This window comes from Ailuropoda melanoleuca, chromosome 13, assembly GCF_002007445.2.
Source record: "Ailuropoda melanoleuca isolate Jingjing chromosome 13, ASM200744v2, whole genome shotgun sequence".
Classification (NCBI taxonomy): Eukaryota; Metazoa; Chordata; class Mammalia; order Carnivora; family Ursidae; genus Ailuropoda; species Ailuropoda melanoleuca.
This window is the reverse complement of record NC_048230.1, coordinates 39,974,891-39,997,220: the sequence shown is the minus strand read 5'-3', so window position 1 is coordinate 39,997,220 and position 22,330 is coordinate 39,974,891. Positions and strand designations below refer to the sequence as shown.

The window sequence follows — 22,330 nt, the reverse complement described above, 5'->3', positions numbered from 1 at the left end:
CCGCCCCCACCCCCACCCCCACCACAGGCTGGCCACTCACTGTCCCTCAGATAGGTGTCGGCAAAGTAGAGGGTCCGCACAAATCCCGTGAAGGAATCCTCTGCTGAGCGAGCCTCGATCTTACGCTGCACCGGTGCCAGCTCCATGCTCTGCACCCCTGTCCGCTCGGCCCTGGAGCCCCCCTCCTGCACCTGCAGGGGGTTGGGTCAGGCCTGAGGTGGGGGGGCTCTGGCCTCCCTGTCCTGGGGTTATTGGACTGCTTACCACCAACCCTTCATGCCACCATCCATCTGATGACATTTACTGAGGACTTGACCTTTACACTTGGGGAAGCCGAGGCCCAGAGATGGTGTGATGTATCCAGGGCCACATGGCTGGGGGGCAGTGAGGGCTAGTTTGGACCTGCTGCGGGCTGCCCGGAGCTCTCCCTGGGTTTGTGGCTGGTCTCAGCCTCACCTCCCCAGGGGGACCAGCTGGCCGCCGCTTCCGGCTGGACACCCGGCTCCGACGTATCCGGCGGAAAGACTGGCGCAGGGACTTCTTCAGGGACTTCACGCGGGACAGCGGGCCCTCCAAAGCTAGCTGGTCACTGGGGTGCAGCGTGCATCTGGGGGCAGGACACATCCAGTCATCTGTGCTGCCAAGGCCCCAGGGTCATTGTGCAGTGGCAATCCTAGCTTCAGGCCCCAGCCACCCTGGGCAGGCTGCTCACTTGACAAAGACCTGCCGTCGCTGCTGATGGTCGAAGAGGCCAAAACCATGGCTCGTGCCAAAGGCCACAAGCCGCCACTCAGAGTGCAAGGCCAAGGAGGTGACCACTGCCGGGGGCTGGCACTGCACCAGCATGAAGGGCTGGAAGCCGGGCTCAAAATGCACGGGCCCCGGGCGGGCACACAGGCGCTCGTGCCCCTTCCAGCGGTAGCCCTCCTGGTCCTGCAGCAGGTCGGCCTCCACCTGCTCCACAGCATGCTCCGCCTCCTCGTCATTCAGCTCCAGCATCAGCACCTGGGGGACAGAGCAGGTGGGCTGAGTGACCCTCTCAGCACTAAGCAACAGCGGGACCTCAGGGACCCTGAGGGTGGACACAAAAGGGCCCGAGACCCATGCCCAGTCCCGGGGCCCAAGGAGAGCCAGAAGGCGTCTGCCCAACCTTTGGCCCTTAATCCTGGTTTCTGGAGGAGAAACAATCATCCCACAAGCCTGTCTCTAAGGGGACCAGGCAACCTCTATCCACGGGGAAAAGCCCAGAGCCACAGAAGCAGGTGACGGTCCTGGTGACACCACCTGTGGGCGTTCAGGAGACTGGCTCCTGTCCTTGCTGCCCCCCAATCCCTGGACACTGCCCAAAGTCACCTGACCACTCCTCCTAGCTGCCTCCCCCCGCCCCCCCCCCAGCCCAGCCGGCTACCTGCCCTGCCGTGCCTGCCACAGCCAGGTAGCCACTGTATTTGCAGAGGAAAATCTTCTGGATGCCCAGCCTGGGATCATCACTGTAGGGGTCGAAGGAGCCCACCTGACAACGGAGAGGAGGTGCACAGGTGGCCGTAAGCACCAGACCCAGCCCGTCCTTGCCCTCCCTAGTTTCCAGGCTTCTGGCCTCACCTTGCGGAGTGGGGGCCACTCGTCCTCACCCTGGGCATTGAGGCTGTCGCTGGGGTCTGTGTCGGTGAGGAACACCCGGACCGTGCTCAGTTTGTAGAGCAGTCGTAAGCAGACGCCGGACGCGTCCCAGAACCGCACTGTGCCATCCTCGTGCCTGTGGGCAGGGCCCACCTGCCAGTTATGAGGGAGGCTGGGCCGGGGGAGCCCAGGGAGGCCCCGGACTGGCACGCACCCCTCTGGGCTCCGCTCCCACCCTGCGTAGCTACTCAGCAGAAGGAGAGTGCCAGGAACGTCGCCTACCCCGTGAGCAGCAGGTCCCTCTGGGGAGGGGCTGGGGCCAGACTGGTGCCACCATCAATGGGCCACTCCTAAAGAATGAGACCAAGAAGTCCATGGGAGAGCTTGGCCCGAGGTGTGGCTGGGGCTGGTGGCGTACGTACCATGGTGGAGAAGTGTGTGTGCTGCTGGCTGCCCGCGGCGACGATACGCTCCCACAGCTTCAAGGGGATGTTGGAGACGTGGTGGGAGCAGGTGATGGCAGAGCAGTGCAGGGAGGCCAGGTAGGGAGGCTGCACTGGCGGCCAACCAGCCGCCTGCAGGTCAATCACCACCAGCTCCTCCTCGGCCAGCACCACCAGGGCGTAGGGGTCGTCAAAGGCTGGGGGACAGGCGGAGTGTCAGGGGCTGCGGGAGCCGCGGGAAGCCTTCTGCCCCAGACCATTCCTGCGGAGTCTGAAGCTCTAGGGCCGGACTCAGAGAACGTGTATTTTAAAAACAAGCTCCAGGTCCAGCAACGTACGGAGAGAATTACACACCACAACCCAGTGGGACTTATCGTGAGTGTGCAAGGCTGCCCCAATGTGTGAACACCCACGAATGGAACCCATCACAACCACAGGCTAAAGAAAAACATGTGACTATGTTGGTATATGCGGGAAAAGTATCTGACAGAACCTAACACCCATTTAGGATAAACTCTCAGTAAACTAGGAAAAGAACTTCCTTAACTTGGTCAAGATTATCTACGAAGAAGCAGCAGCTTGCATAACTTAATGGTGAGAAATGGGAAGCTTTCCACTAAGATTAAGAATAAGGCAGACGGCCCCTCTCTGCTTCTTTACAAGTCCTAGCTGATGCATAAGGCAAGACAGGGAAATAAAAGGTATACAGGTCGGAAAGGAAGAAATAATGCTGTCCTTATTCACAGATGACGTGATCATCTCTGCAGAAAACGCTGATCAACCCTACTCCCAGCATCCTGTATCAGGTGCATGGAGGGAAGGAGCTGGGACGGGAGGAAAAGCAGGTTTGCGGTCTCCCTTCAAATGGCCCATGGTGGTGAGGCTGGGAGAATAGGGCCCTGCATGTCCCCAGCAGGCCCAAGCCCCTCACCTGGAGGCCTTGGCCTCGTCAGGCCAAACTCATGTGGAGGGGAGGCCCGCCCTCCTGGAAACCTCCTGCCAGGCCTCCTCTCCAGGTTTCCACACCAGCCCTTTCTGGTCTTGCCTGTCACCAATTCATAAGGCTGACTCAGGGCTCTGCTGCCTTGGCCGGGCTCCGGGAGGCCGGCTCAGAGCCAGACCCGCACTGCACTCTGGCCCACCCCACAAATGGGAGGGCTTCACATGTCCAAGCCAGGACCTCCTTGCCTCAGCCGGTGGCAGTTCAACCCAACGGCCCAAATCTGCCCTCTTCGGGCTAAGTCCCGTCGGAGCTGGGCGAGGGCAGAGAGCGCTGCCGGTGGGCGGGAGGTGCGGCCGGCAAGGACGAAGCCACAGGCAGGCAGGGGGAGGGAGAGGCACTGAGAGGGGTGTGGCAGGGCTGAGGGACTCAGGTGGCCGGTTTGGGACAGGCGGCCGCATCCCCACACCTCCCCGAGGCTAGCCCTCCACACCCACTCCTGAAGCCCACCTACCTGCCGCTGGGTCTGCTTCGGTGAGGACAGTGAAGTCGATGACACGGGAGGTGAAGTCGAAGGCTGTCTGCTGGCCATCGTGGACCACTGAGATGCAGTGGCGGTCCCCGTAGCTGGCCCGGGGCATGCCCCCCTGGAAGATGGTGAAGGGCAACCTGGCAGGTACAGAAGAGCCGTGGGCTGGGCTGGGGCTCTCAACACTAGCTCAGAGAGCCCTGGGCTGAGCTAGCAGCTTGGACTGTCCTGTGACCAAAGGGGTAGGACCTGGGAGGGAGGCCAGTCTGGAGGTAAGCACTCACTCAAGGTTTCCGGGAGGGGCGGGCCGGACCCCCATCACTTCCTGATTGCAATAACCCAGGAGACCTTGGGCGTGAGGTGGCAGCAGGCCCGCTGTGGCTCCCGAGCCTCTGGCCCCCCACCCGATCCCGCTGCTGCTTATAGGTCGGATCTCCCTGTAGGTTTCTGTTTGAAGAAATAGGTCTGCTACAACAGGGTTTGAAAACTGCTGATCTGAATCATCTCTCTAGGAGGGTGGAGGGAAGGGTCAAGAATGTTCGCTCGGGAATTAGCCATGAGAGGTATGAACAGCTTGCTTTTCCTTCGCTGGCATCTGAGACGTGATGTGGGACCCAAAGGCATCCCCTAGACGCTGCCTGCCGCAAGCAGAGGCCGGAGCAGCCCCCCAGGGAGGCTGCAGACTGGGACAAGGACAGAGCATGGATACCTACCCCTGCTTGGTGGTCAGCCAGAAGATTTTGGTAATAGCTTTGCAAGGAAAAGGACCTACAAGAAAAGGAACCAGCTTGCAGAAACTTTTTATAAAGAGTCTCAGTTTGAATTCTTTTTTTTTCTTTTCTTTTTTTTTTTTTTTGAAGTAGGTCCCACACTGAAGCCCAACACGGGGCTTGAACTCATAACCCTGAGATCAAGACCTGGGCTGAGATCAAGAGTTGGATGCTTAACTGACTGAGCCACCCAGGTGCCCCAAAAAAGGAACCAGCTGGAACGGGGCCCTCCACTCCAGTGTCTGCAGGGCACAGACCCTTCACGCCCACACCTGCACAGCAGACCTGTGCTCAGAAGTCCTGCTCTGAGCAGTCCCCCGAGAAAGCCATGACCAGTAGCAGAAAACCCACCACGTGTCTCTGGACAAAGCCTTCACTCCTCAGGGCCCTGGTTTTGCTGCTAGGAGGCGGGCACCTACACCCAGATCTGGGAAGGACAGACTGGGAACGGAGGGAGGACACTGCTTTGCCGGCAGGAAGGTCGTCCCACGTAACAGGGCAGGGCCAGGCCCCCATGTGACAGGTGGAGCACTGACCGTAAGGCACGCAGTTGCGCAGGGGCTCTGGCTGCTGGGCGTCACTGGACACGCGCCACCGGCAGTAGCTGCCGTCAGAATGGCAGCTGACGATCAGGTTGCCGTCCCGCTGCCAGCAGACGTTCTCTAGTTGCTTCAGAGGGGGAGAGGGAGAGCGTGCAGGCCGGGATCAGGGTGCTGGTTCTATCTCCCGCACCCCCAGGTCTCAGCACAGGGTGTGTGGGAGACGGGGGTCTGGGAGAGCCGCGTGGCACCTGCCACTGTCCCCGGCATGGCCTACCTGGCTGCTGAGGAAATGGCAGAGCACGCGGCTGCCCCGCAGGTCCCAGACAACGATGAGGCCCCGGCTGTAGCCGATGAGGACCTGGTTGGGGTCACGGGGGTGTTCCTGCAGAGCCTCCACCATCTCAAACACCCGCCGGTGGCGGGCCTCCTCGGGCAACCTGGTGGAAGGAATGGGGGAAGGCCATGTTATCGCTGCCGCAGGCAGGCAGGGCTGAGCACCCGGCACAGGCGCACACCGCGTGGATGTGCCAGCGTGGGAAGATGGCGGGGACACACCGCCAAGGGGGGAAGCCGTGCACAGAACAGGACAGTGATAAACAGAAGCCACGGGGCACTGCTACAAGGAAAGGCAAGGAAGTGACTTCCAGAAGAGTTGATGTGGTGGTTACCTCCGGGGAGGGAGGCGGATGGGACTGGGAGGGGCACGTGGGGGCTCCAGGGAGGCCAGCAAAGTTCTAGTTCTTTGCCCAGGGGGGGATGCTCACTTTACAAGAGTCCACTAGACTGTCCATTCGTACTTAGTGCACTTCTGCACAGAGGTGGTGTTCCATAATAAAAAAGTTTTTAAAACCCACTACACAAAACTCTCTATGTGAGTTGGCCTGGCCTTGAGCTTTGACCCCCTCCTCCTTTTCTGGGCCTGGAATGCTGATGTGAAGTCCGGGGGTGCTGCAGCCAAGAGAGGACTAAGAGGTGGCAGGCACAGACCCCAGAGCCAACACCACAGAGCAGATGGAGGGTAGGACACGCAAACAGCCTGGACCCCAGGGCATTTCTAGGCACCCAACCAAGCCAAACCTCTTTTCATTTAGAATGCAGATTTAGATTGGTAGGAGGGGGTTCCCAGGGCACTCAGGCCCCCAACTAGACTCCTACCAGCAGAGTGAGGGGGGCACTGGTGTGGCCACCTGTGAGAAGCAGGGTCTCCCGCTGCCCTGCCCACAGACTGGGAGCCCAGGCCGAGAAGCAGCCATGCCTGCTGACCTGCAAACAGTCCTGCTCTGACCATGGCCGTGCTGCCCTGACTCTGCCCTGCCGAGTGGGAAAGACAGAGGTGTGTGCTCAGAGGGACCCAGCCCCAAGCAGGAAGCCTCCTGCCCCAGCCTGGACAGTGGGCCCTGAGGGACGTGGGTACCCTGGAAGCCTGGTCCTTTCAGGAACAGGGTCCCTCTGGCTCAAGCCAGCCAGAAGCAGCTCCCGTCCAAGGACCCTGGCCTCCTCTCTGTCCCGTGAAACTGCGGAACATTCCACTGCAGCTAATCCTTCACCTCCTCCTCCTCTGGGCCCCAGCACCCTCTCTCCACACCCAGACTCGATCTGATCCCCTCTCTGTTGCAGACATGACCGTCATGGGACAAAGCCTCCACCATGATCTGAAGAAGCCTGCAGGGTCATGGCTGTTCAGGATTTTGGCCACGGGGCCTGAATACAAATGAAAACTCAGCACAGACTCCAAAGCAGAAACATCCCCAGAAGTTGCCCCACCTGACTCGGTAAGTTCGGGCCCCACCTGCTCCACCGCGGAGCCCCTGGGGCTTTGAAATTCGTGGTAGCAGTGCGAACAACACTGCACTAAGAACTGGTGACAGTGCAAAGCATCTGAGCCTCCCTTTCCTCAACTTTAAATGAAATGACAAGTTATCCCCAAGGCCCGTTGGAGAGTGCCGTGACGCTAACACACTATGGGGTGAGAGTCTCCGTTCAGGGGACAGCTGGAGAGCTGAGAGTCTGTCCTCCCGTCCCTATAGACTTCCCAGGAGAGAAAGCAGAAGCCCCTGAGATGTTACGGGACAGAAGGGAGCAGGCCGTGGCCGGCTGCCAGGGAAGGCGTCCTCACGGCAAGGCGGCTGCAGGCTCACCGCTGGAGCACGGTGTCTGAGCTGATGGTCCGCTCCTCCAGTGTGTGGAAGGCCGGCAGCTGCACCACGAACACGTTTCCGCTCTCGGTGCCCAGGTAGAGGAGCTCGCAGGAGGAATGTGGCAGGACCACGGTGATCTGTGTGGCACTGGGGGCAGCCCTGAGGATGGGAACAGCTGCCTGTGAGCCAGCTGCGACCCTGGCGGGGGGGGGGGGGGTCCCAGGGCCAGGATCCCCGGGCTCCTGGCTGCTCTCACCGCCCCCAGGAAAGGCCATGCCTAGGGAAAGCAGGCCTGTGAGGTCCTTTAATGGGGTCCAATGGTTGTCTCGGGCCAGTGTAAATATACTGATTACTTTCTGCCAGGACAGAAGACAGAGGGTGGAGGGCTTGGGCCGGGCTAGGAGGCAGAAGCCTCCAGCGCAGACACTGTGTGGGGAGGGAGGCAGGCCGCAGCACCTGCTCCCCCAGAGCACCTGCAGGTGGGGCTGCGTCGGCTCAGACAACTGCCAGCCCCGCCAAGGGCGCCACAGGACCTCCAAAGGGTGATTCCGCCCTGGAGCTGGGTGTGCAGGTCAGGCTGGCTGGGAGAGGACCGGCACCGAGTCCTTACCCGGGGGGACCACGCAGCGTGAAACTCTCATCTTCCTGCAGCTCTGACACGCCGCCTTTGACCTTCAGGCTCCACAGGTGCAGGCTGTTGTCATCTAGCAGGGTGACCAGCTGGCACTAGGGCAGGAACGGCACGGGGACAGGAATGTGCTGTCTCAGCCACTGCTCACCGTGGCCTCTCACCCCGGGATGGCCCACCCCGCGCTGGCTGATTCAGAGCCCCAGAACCAAAAGACCCCTGGCTACTCTTAGGGTGACCCATGAACCCGAAGCTGGGGAAAGGGAGGTGGTCCCCGGCCCTCCTCTCAGACCCAAACCCAGGGCCACCAAACGGCTGCCTCGTGAGACTAAGGGGGTGTGGCAGGCCCCTTACCTGGCCAGGTAGGAAGTGGATCTGTACCACAGCATTGTTCTCCCGGTGCAGCCCCATGAACTCCACCCCCGGGGCACCATAGCTACGCGCCAGGCTCAGGAAAAGCTCCGGAAGGCAGGACACCCCCCCTCCTGCTCAAGGGCCAGGACCTCTGGGCCCATGTGGCAAGGAATATAAATACCTCAGCCACAGAGATGGGCTCACCCTCCTCCCAGATGGGGCCTGGGGGTGGGAGGAGGCAGCAGTGGCCCTGGCCTGAGGGCACGTGGCCCGTGGTGATAGGACCCCAAGGGGGAGCCAGCTCCAACCAGGGAGAGCTTTTCCAGCCAGCATGAGAGTGTCGCCTTACCCTGGCAACCGCTGGACTGCTTGCTACTACACCCTCCCCGTCCCGGCCACCTGAGCTGCAACAGACCCATCAGCTACCACAAGGTGGCACCTGAGAAGAGACAGGGCCCTCCCCGCCCACCCCACCCCTCCCAGCAGCTATGGCCTTGAGTCTCCACACCAGGGATTGGTAACCAGGATATGGCTGTGCCCCGGCAATGATTAACCAGCTGAGAGAGGGCCCCTCTACACCACCTCCAGCCTAGGCCAGCCCACTGGAGGCACCCCGCCCCCCGCCTCCCCTGCTCGCGCTGCACAGAGGGACAGGAGGGAGGCACGGCTTCCCCTGAGGAGGGTCTAGCCGGGCTCTCTACGGGTTGTCCCCCCATCTCCCAATGCCCCCAGGCGCCACTCTGGCTCACTCTAAGGACTCGGGTGGGATTTGGGGCTGGGGGAGCTCCCAGACTTGTAGTCCAGGCCAGCCAGAGGACCCAAGCCGTGATCTCCATCCGGGAACCCACCGGCTTGCCTCTGAAATACCCAGAACCAGTGCTTTGGATAGAGGAGGACCCTACTGGACCATGTCCAGCCTCAGGCCAGGGAAGGGCTGTCCGTGCCAACCAGGAGTCCATTCTCTCTCGTGTGCCTGTGCATATGCAGAGGGCGTGCACGGTGGGGCAAAATCTGGAAGCTTTAGCACTGCTCCTTTCACCCAACGCCACCCTGGTTTGGACAGCACCCTGGGACCAGTCTACTAACCGGGAGAAAGTGGGGGGAAAAAAAAACAAAAAAAACCCCAACCTGCCTCCACTTCCTGCATCCAGGGCTGACTCCCAAGAGTGTATGTGGACTATCCCAGGAACAGGAGGGGTCGTCTACAACTTGCTTTAATTTGAATCCCATCAAGGCCAGCGTCCCCCAGGTGGGAGCTGGGGGAATGGAAAGGATACAGCTTGACGGCTCCGGAGCGGGTGCCAATGGCCAGGATGTGCAGAGACAGGCTGTAGCCAAGGGCGCTGGGCTGGTGTGGGAAGCCATGCTCCACCGTCTGCAATGAGAAACATGTCGGCGTGGACCTGCAGACATGTCCCCTCTGCCCCCCATGGCTGGGGAGCCGGTGCCGGACAGAGGAGCTGCAGCACACAGTCACCCCCAGCAGTAAGGAGCAAGTCAGTCACTTTCAGGTTCCTACCCAGACACCTGAGTGCAGAGCCAATCCCAGACCCACTTCTGACCCAGTCCTTGGCCCCGTGGCCATCCGTGGGAGCACATTCTCCCCTGACACCACATTGGCCACTTGATGGTCTCCAAGAACTCTGACTTGGTTCCTCTACCACCCACACTATGGGTGACCGACCCAGACCTCCTGTGGGGGTACGGGGGCAAGGGAAGCTTTGGGGGGGTTGGCACAGTGGAAGACTGGATGGCTCAGGAAGCCTGGCTGTACTGCAGCTCTGGGCCAGTCCCTGCGGGGGGACGGAACCCACAGCAGCCCTTCCTGGCTCTGGGCCGGCCGAGGCTCCTCCAGCCCTGAACATCTGTACCTGTTACCTGTACCTCTAGAAGCTTCTAGAGTTTTGTTGCAGACACACGCTTTTGCTCATTTCTTACTATAGAAGTAATACACATTGCAGACAACTTGAAACATAGGAAGGAGTTTGAAAAACAAAACAAAAATCACCTGTACTCCCACAACCAGAAGTGACCCTGGCTAGCGTCTTGGTGTCTGTGAGTCTTTCTTGTATTGTGACCGTACATTTGTGTGTCTACAGTTAACAGAGAGCTGACTGGGGTCGTGCCCCACGGCTATGTGCACACACGCAGAGCTACGTAGCCTGTTTGCCCACCTGCAGCCAGACCAAGTTGTCCAAAGCACTGAAGTGACTTTTAAATGGCTAAGGAGGGGCGCCTGGGGGGCTCAGTCTATTAAGATTCCAACCCTTAATTTTGGCTCAGGCCTTGATCTCAGGATCCTGAGATCGAGCCCTGCGTTGGCCTCTGCACTCGGTGGGGAGTCTGCTTGGGATTCTCTCTCCCTCCCTCTCCCTCTGTCCCACCCACACCCCCTGCACACGCATGCTCTCCCTCTCAAATAAACAAATAAATCTTAAAAAAAAAATAAACAGCTAAGGAATGTTCCCTGTGTCAAGGCGCCTGAACTCGCCAGGCTTTTGTTGGTGAACGTTTTCTGTTTCTAGAGGGTTTACAATTGCCAGTTGCACTGATGACCTTCCTTGGACTCCGATCTCCGCCTACGACTCGGTGTTTCCTCAGGTAGCTCTCCCAGCGGTGGAACTACGGGCTTAAAAGGTACGGATGCACATACTACAGACTTGGATTGACAGACCATCTTCAGGAACCTTTCGGTTGTTTCTTACTCAGCACTCCCCGCCCCCCACCTGCCACCCCAGGGGGTACAGAACCTGTAGAGCTGGATCAGAGCAGGGCAAAGGACGCCAGCCAGATGCTTTACATTTTTTTTTTTAAAGCAATGGAGGCTCTGCCCTGCAGGAAGAAGGCTGTACCGATGAGGCGGTTCTCCTTAGGCCCAGGGCTCTCCTTTGGGCTTCCCCGGGCTGTCCCATCACGCCCAAAGGAGCAGAGAGAGAGAAGTCCTGGTGACAGTGGGCACGACAGTTTAGCAAACCCGACCGCTGGCTGCTGGCTTGTTCTGTCCAGTCCCGCCGCTCATGCAAGGAGGCCCTGAGGTGGGGTCAGCCAGGGAGGAGAGCTCCAAAGAGTGCTATTCTGGAGACACAGAGGTGTAAGCCCCCGCCCCCCCAATCTGGCTCTTTGCCAGAAACTAGCCTGCCCTACAAATGGCTGTACCTGGAAGGGACAGACTAGAGAGCAGAAGTGACCCAGCAGGAGCCCCCCTGGCCAGCCCAGGTCCCTGTTCAGCTATGTGAAAAATGCAGTGCCTGGAAAAGCCTTGGGGAGATAGCACAGTGTCTGGAATGTAAACATTTCCCAGGAAAAGGAGGGCAGGGCACGTGATGGTGTGTGGGGGACCAGCTCCCCCAGGGCCCCCGGGTAGGCCTCAGCCAGCTTTGGGCTGCTGGGGCCTCAGCAAGTCGGCAGCCAGGGCCCGAGAAAAGGTTCCTGCGATGGTGGCGTTTTTCTCTCATCCCAGTCAGCAGCAGCGCGGGGCCAAAGCCTCTGGAATTTGGAGTCCAGGGAAAATGTCCTACAGGAAGGAGCCCTGTGCCCAGGAGGAGACCCATGCCCTGGGCTGCCCTGTGCAACAGCCGGAGTCAGGCAGACCATGCTGTGAATCTCCCTTTTCAGCTATAAACCTTCCAACTCTAACTACAGATGACATAGCTCCAAAGAAGATTTTGTGTCTGAACTGAAATCTGCTGTAAGAGTAAAACACACTCGGCACTTCCAAGGTTCTGTATTTAAAAAAAGGGGGGGGGCACCTGGGTGGCTCAGATGGTTAAGCATCTGACCTCGGCTTGGGTCATGATCTCCAGGTCCTGGGATGAGCCCCACGGTGGGCTCCCGGCTCAGCAGGGAGTCTGCTTCTGTGTCTCCCTCTGCCTCTCGCCCTGCTTGTAAGTGGGCTCTCTCTCTCTAATGAATAAATAAGATCTTAAAAAAAAAAAAATAAAACCACCTAGAAAAACCCTCATTAATTTCTACTGACTACATGTTGAAACAGTAATATTTTGGATATACTGGGTTAAACAAAATATATTATCAAAGTTAATTTCACTCATTAAAAAAACCGAAATGCAGCTGCTAGAATATTTTAAGTTACACATGTAGCTCGTGTTGTAGCCCTACTGGACTGAGGTGCTGCCCGAGACAACTCTGCCTCCGGATGCTGGCGAGAAAGTCAAGCCAAGGGTAAACAGCATGCAGCTTTCTCTTTCTGTCGGGCTCTCAGGCCGGCCGCTATCCACCCACTCCCCAGCAGGGAGTTCTCCTAACATCCCACCCAAGTCACTCCTATTACAGGTTGGCCTCTTTTCCCTGCTCTGAAGGGAGACAAAGGTTGGGCCCGTCCTTCAATCTCTTGTACTTACTCCTTATTTCCTTCAGGGTCCTGGGGACACTGCTACCACCCTTGACTTTCATCTCTACTTTCTTTTCCATCGGCTGGTTTAGAAAGAATGTGGACTGAGCCAGGCCCACTAGGCTTTGAATCCCCCCTCTGCCACTTAAAATGCCTTGGGACTTGGGTGAATTCCTCTGCCTCTCTGAGCCTCATTTCACATCTGCTCAATGGGATGATACCAGTGACCACACTGAGTGGGGCCGCCCGCAGCTTAAACGCGAACCACTAGACCGACCACCTGACGGTGGCTGGAAGGCTCAGCTCACCCCCCCCACCCCGCCCCACGAGCACACAGGCCTTGTCCCACATAGCCTGCCTGACTTCTAAAGTTCTCCATCATTCCCTTGTATTCTCCAGGCATCTTCGCCAGGGGACCATGGCTCCCTCAAGAACAAAATGAGGGAAGGAAACATCATGGTGCCCTTACCTGGCCAGGGGCCAAGAGAGTGGGTTCAAATGGAATTCGTGTGGTGGTGACAGGGGATTCCCCAGGTCTGGGGAGGGGTGGGGAGGAGAAGTGGACATGCAAATAAGGCCCACAAATCCCCAAATGAGGCAATTATGATCCAATAGGAGGCTGCAAACCTGCCTGCAGGCTGAGGGGAGAGGTGTGGGGCCCCAGGCCAGTTATGAGAGGCCCCGGGGTCCTGTTGGGAATAGGGAAGGAAGGGATTTGGATTTGGGAAGAGGACAAAGGTCAACTAGGGAGGAGCTAGAAACCTGGAGCAGCCTGGGGAAGTGGCAAGGTTCTGCAAGGCACCTCTGGCCTGCGCCCCAGCTGTCCTCCCAAGCTCAGATGTCCTCCCCGTTCCTTGGTCTTCCATTCCCCCAAATTCTAACAGCCTTTCAAGACTCAGCCCCCCACATAGGGCACAAGAAATGGGCTCAGCCCCAGGGGCGCCCTGTTGTGGGACTTCCAAGGCACATAGCAGCCTCAAATCATCCCTCCATCCGGGACGCGGTGAGGTGGGGGCTCAGCCTAGGACAGCAGAGCTCTGGCTCAGAGTCAAGCTAGGAGATGGCCCGATGCCTGACCACCACTGGGGCGGCCTCCCCTACCTCCTGAGCTCAGTATCCAGCCTACCTGGCCCTGCCCCCACCCCGGCTACCTGGCTCAGGTGACCTCTGCCAAGGGAGGAAAGAACAATGAACTCTTTTGACAGGAACTGGGAAAGGAGAGATTTGCAGGAGCCGCCAAACTGCAACATTAGCCTGGTGCGGGAAAGAAAGCCCTGTCTGTCTCATGCTGGCTCCAGGACCCCATTTCAGGTTCTTGGAAGGGAGAGAGCAAAGGGTGTTGGTCAGAGACAGTGAGGGCCCTTCATCTTGCCCTAAGTGAGGGGAGGACGCCGGCCAAGATCCAGGGCTGACAAGTCCTTAGCCCTCGTTGGGGGGCTGGAAGGAGGGCTGCCTGGGGCCGGAGGGGGCACGCCCAGCTGCTGGGCTGGGTGGCACTGCCCTATACTGGGTGTGGTCAGCTCAGATTCCTGGTGGTGGCAGCAACCTGGCCCTCCCTGTGTGGCTGTCACCTGACACCAGGGGACCCGTCACAAAAAAGCCAAGACAAAACAACCTGGTCCTGGACAGGGGTGGCCAGTCAGGAACACACTGTTTGTTCGGGGCCTGGGGGTGGGGGGAGCATGGGCGGCTGGGCAGGAAGGGCCCAGAGCCTTTATCAACTGGCTGGTTTCACCAGGGGAGGGAGCGGCCGCAAGGGATTTCCAGGGAAGGAGTTTTACTGTGGCATCAGTTTCTGCCCCCTTGAAATCACTTCCTCTCCACTGAGCTGTCCAGTGGGTTCCACAGTCCCCTCATCTGACCCTCATCTGACCCTCAATGGCTCAGAAGACTACTTCACGGGGCGCCTGGGTGGCACAGCGGTTAAGCGTCTGCCTTCGGCTCAGGGCGTGATCCCGGCGTTATGGGATCGACGCTGTCTGTCTCTATCTCTGCCAAATAAATAAAAATAAAAAATCTTAAAAAAAAAAAAAAAAAAACCAAAAAAACCTTTAAAAAAAAAAAAAAAAAGACTACTTCACAGGCAGAGAAACTGAGGCTCGGGAGATAAGGTCACCACCCTCAGAGCACAGCTGGTGGGAGGACTACTTCACAGGCAGAGAAACTGAGGCTCGGGAGATAAGGTCACCACCCTCAGAGCACAGCTGGTGGGAGATGGGGCTGGGAGCCCCTGCTCCGGCCGGCACCACCATCCGCCATATGCTCAGGGTGTGCAAGCCCTGGAGGCCTCAGTTTTCTCACCTGCAGAATGGGAACGCCACCTGGCTGTGAGGCGCCAACTGCGTGCCTGGTGCCAGTCAAAGCAATTTAACTGCTTAGCATACCAAGCTGAACGTGGCAACTATGAGGATACCCGCGTCACAGATCAGGAAACTGAGGAGCGGAGAGGTTTGGTAACGTGACTGCAGTCACTCAGTGAGAACGCGCACAGTGGGCATCTGGCCCCAGCGCCCCTACCCCTGACCACAGCACTACCTGGCCCCTTTGCTGTCTGGCGGAGGGTTCAGAGAATCAATCTGTCTACAGACGCCGCTCCTTCCCAGGGACCGGTGGTCCGGTGTGGACACTACTCGCTTCACCGGCTGTGGGTACCCATCAGAGGGCTGACCTTCAGCTACGTGTGAATGACACCTGCTCGGACAGGCCACCTGTGGCTCCAGCTCCATATCTCCCACTGTCTGTGAAGACCCCAGGGTTCCAAGCCACCCCGAACTCAAACACAGCTGTGCTCTGAGGCCACCAGCCCCACACTGCCTTTCAGCTTAGACCTTAACTCACATAATCCTCACGCCAACTCTCTGGGGTCGCTTCTATAGCATCTTTTTTTTTCTTTTTTTAAAGATTTTATTTATTTATTTATTTGTCAGAGAGAGAGAGCGAGAGCGCACAAGCAGGGGGAGCAGCAGGCAGAGGGAGAAGCAGGCTCCCCGCCGAGCAAAGAGGCCGATGCAGGACTTGATCCCAGGAACCTGGGATCATGACTTGAGCCAAAAGCAGATGCTTCACCGACTGAGCCACCCAGGCACCCCAGCTTCTATCATCTTGTGGAGATGCGTGACTTGCCCGACCGAGGTCACCCAGCTGGTGAATCCCAGCAGTCAATTCTGGGGTTGGCACCACTAACCAACCCCTGGGCTGAACGGCCTCTCCATCAATGGAGATCATCGTTGCTGCTCTTCTGTCTGAATCAAACGCATCGCTTTCCCTTTCACCTGCTCCTCACCTCTCCTGGGCTTCCCCCTCCCAGGGCTTGGCACCATTAGTGTCCAGGATGGAGCCCCCCCAGTCGTGCTGGACACCCACCTCCCTTCCCTGCCCCCCTCACTCCTCCATCCCCATCTAGCACCAGCCCTCATGCCCTAAATAGTTCTCTGAGCCAGTGGTCCTCGGCCAGGGGCCACTGGGCGGCGTCTGGGGACATTTCCGGTTGTACATCTTGGAGGGGCTGGGCCAGGGATGCTGTTAAACACCCTCACCATAAGGCCAGCCCCAAACGCCAACAGTGAGAAGGGTGAGAAACCCTGTTCTACTCATGCCCTGCACCCCACCCCGCTGCCTGGGCCTCATCCAATCACTGCAATGCACCCCTTAAAAAAATTTTAAAAAGGTCTTTCCCAAACTGTAACTGGGATCCCTTTCTCTCTTGCTGAAAACCCCCCACAGCTATGGTGGGTCAGGCCCCAGACTCCCAGGTTCCAGGTCCCCTCGAGCTGACCCCAGGGAAGTCTGGGGCGTGGGAGGGGCTGGCATGGGTAGGACCACCCAGGTTTCTAAATATTCCAGAATGTGGCCTCATTCCCCAATCCCAACCCTTCAGGCTCCACATTCACTCTGAGTCCAGATGGGACCAAACCAGCCCCCCTCTCTTCCCCCCCTCCCCTTCCTCCTTTCTACTCCCAGAAAGTGGCATTTCAGACCATCGGCCCCCTCCCTCCTTCAAGACTATAAAAGTCCTGGAGGGCAAAGATCTTATCAAGAGATCCCACAGCCCCAGCCCTGGGTTGTCTTTCAGTAGGTGCTCAATGCAGGTTTCTGGCAAATGAATGGAAGGAGGAAGGAATCCCAGGAGCCTCCCCTCCCCCTCTCTCCAGCCAGGCCTGGGGGTGGGGCAGCCAAGTTTTGGGGCCACCAGCTGTGGGTCATGGAGGGGGCGTGGAGGGGTGATTCCTCTGGCCCAGCCCCACCCCAGCCCCACCCCGCTGCACAGCTGGAACTTGGGGCAGGGGTTCCTCCCTCTGCTAAGCCTGTCTATCCGGTTTCTACTAGAATTGGCCACCTTTTTGGGGTGTGAGATCTCTCAGTGCCATCAGGAGCTATGGAGGCAGATGGGGGTCACCCCAGCCCCCAGGTGGGTGCTGAGGTTCTGAGACCGGCACCCATGGGTTACTCCCTGGGAACCAAGGGTGGCAGGCACCCAGGGGCCCCGAGATCTCCCATTCCCAACACCCGCACCCCATTTCCTGAGGTCCAAAATTCCTGCCCGCAGATTCCTTCTGCCAGCGGGAGGAGGTGTTCATTCAGGGAAACCCTTGTCCCACAGGCGAGTGGCCTCAGCAAAGCTCCATCACCACACCTGCCACAGGTCAAGAAAATCAGAGGAAAGAGGCAGGGCACCTCCACCCACCTCCAACAAGCCCCTGGGAGCTCTCTCTCTCCCTGGGAGGCAGCCCCTGAGAACAGCAGCTAGTGCTCCTGGGCCACAAATTATCGAACCCCATGTTACAAGGGTAACAAGCCTATGCTGTGGGAGACAGGCACAGGGGCAGCCAGCTTCTACATGGCCAAGTGGCAGTGGGAGCCCTGTCCATCAGCACTTCCTGCAGGGGTCCCTGGGCCCCCGAGGGGCAGAGCATCCGGGTGTTCCGCTTCCTGCAGTCCACCTCCCAGGGCAGAGGGAAGCTCGGGCATGCAGGCCACAGGCTGAGATCAAAGCAGACGTAAGAGAGGCTAATTACCCCGAAACGGCAGCAGATTGCTAGGTGGCTGCAGAGCTAATTACGGCGCGTTGTGCTGCTCCTGTTCACAGGCCAGCTCTGGCCTTCTCAGGGACCGGCCACCGTGGGGAGCTTCCGGGACCGCCCTGTGGTCTCGGGTGAAGGCTGCTCCGGCTTCGGGGGCCTTAGGAGCAGGTCTGGGGTTGGGGTAGCCAAATGCCAGCCCTGGCACACTGTCTCGGGTGCCTCTCCCCACGCACCCCCTCCTAGCGCCTGCCTCAAGGGTGCCACAGCAATCACTGGGTTCCGCCTAAAAGAGAGCTGCGTTTTCCTGTGGAGGCCATGTGAGGAGAAAGAGGACAGCCATGGGCTGTGGCCACTGTCCCAGGGACCGGGCATCACGGGAACATTGCTACACCTGGCAGGGTTCCGCATCCTTTCATCTTTCCTGTCCCTGAGCCTCCTCCACAGCCCTGTGAGGAGGTAGGCTGTTTTAGCCTTACTCTACAGGTGGGGAAACTGAGGCTGGAAGAGGCAGAGTGATCTGCTGAGGTCACACAGCCAGTGAGACTCAGGACAGGGAGTCTCGAAGGCTGGGGATCCCACTGCCCTTTCCCAGGAAAGCCCACCAACCAGACCCCATTTCCAAAGTCAGATGCCCGTGAGGCACTGCCGGCAGCACCCAGGAAGTCCCTCCGTCCAGGTGAAGGCCACCTGAGTGCCCCAGCCCATGGAGGGCGGACAACACGGGGCTTCCCCTCACCTTGTTAAACTGGAAAAGGTCCCGCTTGAGTCTCTCCCGTGCAGGGTCGTGTCCTGACCTCAGGAACCGCCTCATCGTGCTCAGTGTGCAACCCCCTAGAGAGAGATGAGCAGCCGTTGACCAACAGCGAGAGGTAGCCATGCAGCCCTGGCCCCAGCACCCACGCTGGCTCCCAGGTGCCGAGGGCTTAGCCCAGCCCTGCCGCTCTCCCCAAGCCCAGCAGCGGCCGGCCCTGGCCCTCGGTGGCTTCGCCATCCACCCTCCTGTGCGCCCTCGCTCCACCTGCGAAGGACAGCCGAGGAACCTCAGGGACATCTGTATCTGGAGGTCCGGGGCTGGTTGCCGCTCCAACGCTTCTCCCGGGCCACTGGGGCCTTATAAAGCCCGGCTTTATAGGAACGGAGGCCCTGAGGTTAATGAGCTTAATTGTTAACCTGTTTTCTGAAAACCATAAAACCCCAGCTAAACAGAAAGGGAAACTTCGCAGGCCTGTCTCTCCAGAGCCCAGCTGGGAGGTAGGGATACAGAGGTTGTCCACCTGGCAGAGGTCTCTGGGGTCAGCACCCCCAGGCACGCTCTTCCTGCTGTCTGTGGGGAAGGCTCTCCCACCACAACCGTCGGGAGCCTGAGCAGGTGAGCAGCAGGGCGCACGGTCGGAGGGCGCTGTGGCCCATGCTACCCCATGCCCGGGACCCACAGTGGAACTGGGTCCACCCGACAAGGCTGCTAGGCCTTCTGGAGCTGCAGCTCTAGCCCCGGGCTTTCTGGCTGGCCTCCCGCCCCCATCTCTGGCTATCCTGGTCCCAGCTCCCCTGGGCTCTGATGAGTGTGCTGGACGGAGACTCCCTTTCCCATGGGCCTCAGTGGAGCCTTATCAGGAGAAGAAATCTGCTCCCAATAAAGAAACCAGCTCAAGACCCAAAACCCATCCGCCCAAACCATCTGAATGCAGAATGCTCTCCCAATCCAGGGGGAACTATTTCTGGATCATCCTTGGGGGAAGGGAGAAGGATCATCTTCACTTCAGTTTCCGGCTTGCAGCAGCAAGGCCTCCCACTGACCACAGGACACCAAGGCCTGTCCTCAGGAACACAGGGGCTCAGGCCTGGACACACCCAACAAAGAGATTTAACAGACCTGTCCGGGCCCTGGAGGAGCTTATGCGGGGCTAGGACGCAGTGCCCTGCCAGGCAGGCATCAGGCTGGGGTGAGGGTTTGGGGGAGCACCTGGCCAGGACACGGTGGATGTCCTAGGGGAGAGGAAGGTATCTGAGACCTGGAAGATGCCCTTTAGTTTCTGGCTTCTTGTGAGGTGACAAAAATTAACCACCGGGCTAGGACTTTGCGTATGAAAGGACCCCGTATGGTCCAAGACTGGGGGTTCCCTCTAAGGCATGTGGATGGCAGAGGGGCACCATGGTGGTGGTCTCTGGTGAACAACCATGGGCTGGCCATGCTGGGGTCACCCCACTTGGCAGAGACACACATCGGGGGCAATCCAAACACCACCCCAGCTGGGAACAGGTGGATACCAACCCCACAGGGTGACATCACCTTCTGGGGGCACTGTAAAGACCCCCACTTGCAGGAGGGGGTGGGGCGGATGCGAGAGATTTGTGCCTTTCCGTTCTGGGGGAGCCAGAGCAGAACGGGGAGCCCCACTTCCCTCCTGAACGGCAGGTAGTCAGGAAACTCCCAGGTACCCAGCTGACCCGGGGTCCCGAAGTGGGTCAGGGATGAAACACAGGGAAGTCTTGGAGGCTCTGGGGACTGGGAGTGAAAACACCCCTGGGCCTGCAGCAGTGACCTGGGGCTCCCGGACAAACAGCTGAGCCACGGCCTCGCATTCCAGCTGTGGGGGAGGGCAGCACAGGCCCAAGCTCATAAATCGGCAGCTCCGCTCCGGGCTTCGGGGGCGTCCACTCTCCCTTCCTGGGCTGAGGTCACTGGGTCAGAAGCCGGAGGAAGCTGGGAGTGGTGCCTCGGAGGAGAGGGGCCTGCAGACTCCAAGGAGAGGGGGATCTGAGCTCTGCCCTGAAGAACCCATACAGGCTCGAGGGTGACCCGGCACAGCCCCAGGAGCAGGAGATGCGGGTGGGAGGGAGGCAGCCGGGAGGTGGAGTGTGGTGGGAGATGGGAGGCACTCCATGCACCCAAATGCCCCTCAGAGCATCTGCTGCGTACCAGGCACTGTACCAGACCCGTATGCGTTATTTTTACTACTTTTTAAACATTTTTCTCGAGTAATCCCTGCTCACTGTAAAAGAAAAGAAAACAATCCCGAGGAGAAAATCCTCCAATCCTCCCTAAATCCCACTACTCAGGAGTGGGCACAGTGGCATGTGGGGACACGTCTGACCCCTCCTTCCTTCACACTTCTGTACAAGGTACACCTAAACCCTGTCCCGGATGTTTGTTCGCCCTCCACCAGCCTCCCTGAAAGTTTGTGGAAGATCTCCACTTGGCAGACAAGGAAATGAAGACCACAGAGGCTGGGTAACTCGTCCAAGGTCACCGAGGAGAAACCAGCAGAACTTGGATTTGCCCCCAGCTCTGATGAACTCCAAATCTAAGGACTCTGGAAGGCAGGGAGGGTGGCGAGGATAGGACAGAGGGGGCCTAATTACAGCCCTGAAAGTGAAAGGCACGGGCACACGCGGGCCTTCAGCTCAGAGCCAACCAAGCAGTTTGGGGCCTGGGGCCTGGTCACTACCGGTGTGGGGCTGCTAAGGGGCCACCTACTCCACAGGGGCCTGGCATCTCATGGGCATGGGGTGGTGGAGCCAGGACCAACACAGGTAGCCACGGCATCTCTTCCTCACTCCCACCAACCTCTCACTGTTGCTCCCAACACAGAAATAACTGCGCAGGTCAAGGCGTCTAAAGGGCCACCCGTTCTTGAAGGGGAACAGGTCTGGGACTGGCTAGACTCACCTCCAAGCAAACCCTCAGCTCCATGGACCCCAGCTAAGTGTGTTCTCCAGAGAGAAGCTCCAGAAACCCAGACCTGGAGCTCCCTGGTATGGAACAGATCCTACCTCCTCAGCCCACTCCTGGGGGTGGGAAATGGGGCGTGGGGGTTGTAAGGGAAAGAGCCAGGGCTTGGGACCAACAGCCAGGGCTCAACTACCACAGCTCAGCTCCTCCAAGCCTGGGTGGCCTCCCATGGTAGCTGCTCGAGGCCCAGCGAGCTCGTCCGTAAGCGGGGATGCACCTGTCCACTGGCAGGAAGGGGAGCCACGCCAGGTGCCTAGCACAGAGCACGCACTGTCCTAGCACTGGGGACACAACAGTGGAGAAAGACAGGACGCTTTATTTCACCAAGCTGATGTCTATGCAGGGGACTGTGTGATGAGTCACAAGTACACAAATCAGTCAGTAGGATAGTTTCAGATAGAATGGCCAGCAAGGAAAGGGGCCAAGACAGAGTGACAGGCTGTGGCTGGAAGGACTCTGAGCATTCCCGGCTCTGGGTCTATGGGTTTGCTGTTCCTTTCACGGGATGCTTTTCTTCCAGATACCCACCCGCTCTCTCTCTCACCTCTACTCAAATGTTCCTTTCCAGACCTTCTCCTTCCTGCTCCTGGCTTTGTTTTGCTCCTTAGCGCTAGTCACAGTGCCTAACAGTTGCCGCCTTGCTAATCTCGTTTATTACCCGTGCAAGCGTCCCGGGGACGAGCCTTCTCATCTTACTGAGGAGTTTTGCCCTCTTTTTCACTGAGGTAGCCCCACTGAATGAATGAAGAGAGGTAAGACAAGTCTCCACCCTGACCTGAATGATAGGAAGTGGTCAGCCGCGTAAGATTCGGGGGGCAGGGCGTGTCAGGGGAAACGGAACAAGACTGAATCTTCCAGGAGGATGACGACAAGCACGGGGCCGAGTGCAGGCAACAGGAGAGATGGAGTGGGTCAGAAAGGGGGGGCCTGGTTGGCGGCTTCAATCCCAGTTCACTGGGGGTCCACTGACAGTCCTGGGCAGGGCCTACCTCGGTCTGCCCTCCACCCCGCCGCTGCCCCCGCCCCCCCGCCCCAGGGTCGGCCCATCTGCTCAGCTCCCCGACCCCAGGCCCCTTCTGCTATGGTCTCTGTGCTCTCACCTGAAATAACTTTCCTGCCCCTCAGGCAATCCATTAAAAATCATCTTCTAAAAAGCGTTTTCTTTCTGAACCTGTCCTGGCCACTCTCCCCCTCCTCCCTCAGTGCTCCAGCACATCTTATGCTAAAATGGTCCCTTAAACCACCATGGACAAGGGCACCCACC

General features: G+C 58.8%; 1 protein-coding gene across 6 annotated transcripts in view; it reads right to left on the bottom strand.

The window, feature by feature from the left end:
- Positions 1-22,330, bottom strand: part of LLGL2 (LLGL scribble cell polarity complex component 2) — a 33,163-nt gene that overhangs the window by 3,757 nt on the left and 7,076 nt on the right. For all 6 annotated transcript variants that reach the window (XM_034640335.1, XM_034640337.1, XM_034640338.1 and 3 more), the window contains exons 2-17: positions 18,070-18,164; positions 9,242-9,339; positions 7,965-8,046; positions 7,593-7,708; positions 6,983-7,141; positions 5,119-5,281; positions 4,839-4,971; positions 4,246-4,300; positions 3,518-3,672; positions 2,043-2,260; positions 1,903-1,970; positions 1,603-1,756; positions 1,409-1,513; positions 713-1,005; positions 457-607; positions 41-191 (exon numbers count right to left, since the gene is read on the bottom strand). In XM_034640335.1, the coding sequence (XP_034496226.1) occupies positions 41-191; positions 457-607; positions 713-1,005; positions 1,409-1,513; positions 1,603-1,756; positions 1,903-1,970; positions 2,043-2,260; positions 3,518-3,672; positions 4,246-4,300; positions 4,839-4,971; positions 5,119-5,281; positions 6,983-7,141; positions 7,593-7,708; positions 7,965-8,046; positions 9,242-9,339; positions 18,070-18,144 (2,176 nt within the window). In that variant the 5' untranslated portion in view covers positions 18,145-18,164. The remainder of the gene's footprint in view (positions 1-40; positions 192-456; positions 608-712; positions 1,006-1,408; positions 1,514-1,602; positions 1,757-1,902; positions 1,971-2,042; positions 2,261-3,517; positions 3,673-4,245; positions 4,301-4,838; positions 4,972-5,118; positions 5,282-6,982; positions 7,142-7,592; positions 7,709-7,964; positions 8,047-9,241; positions 9,340-18,069; positions 18,165-22,330) is intronic.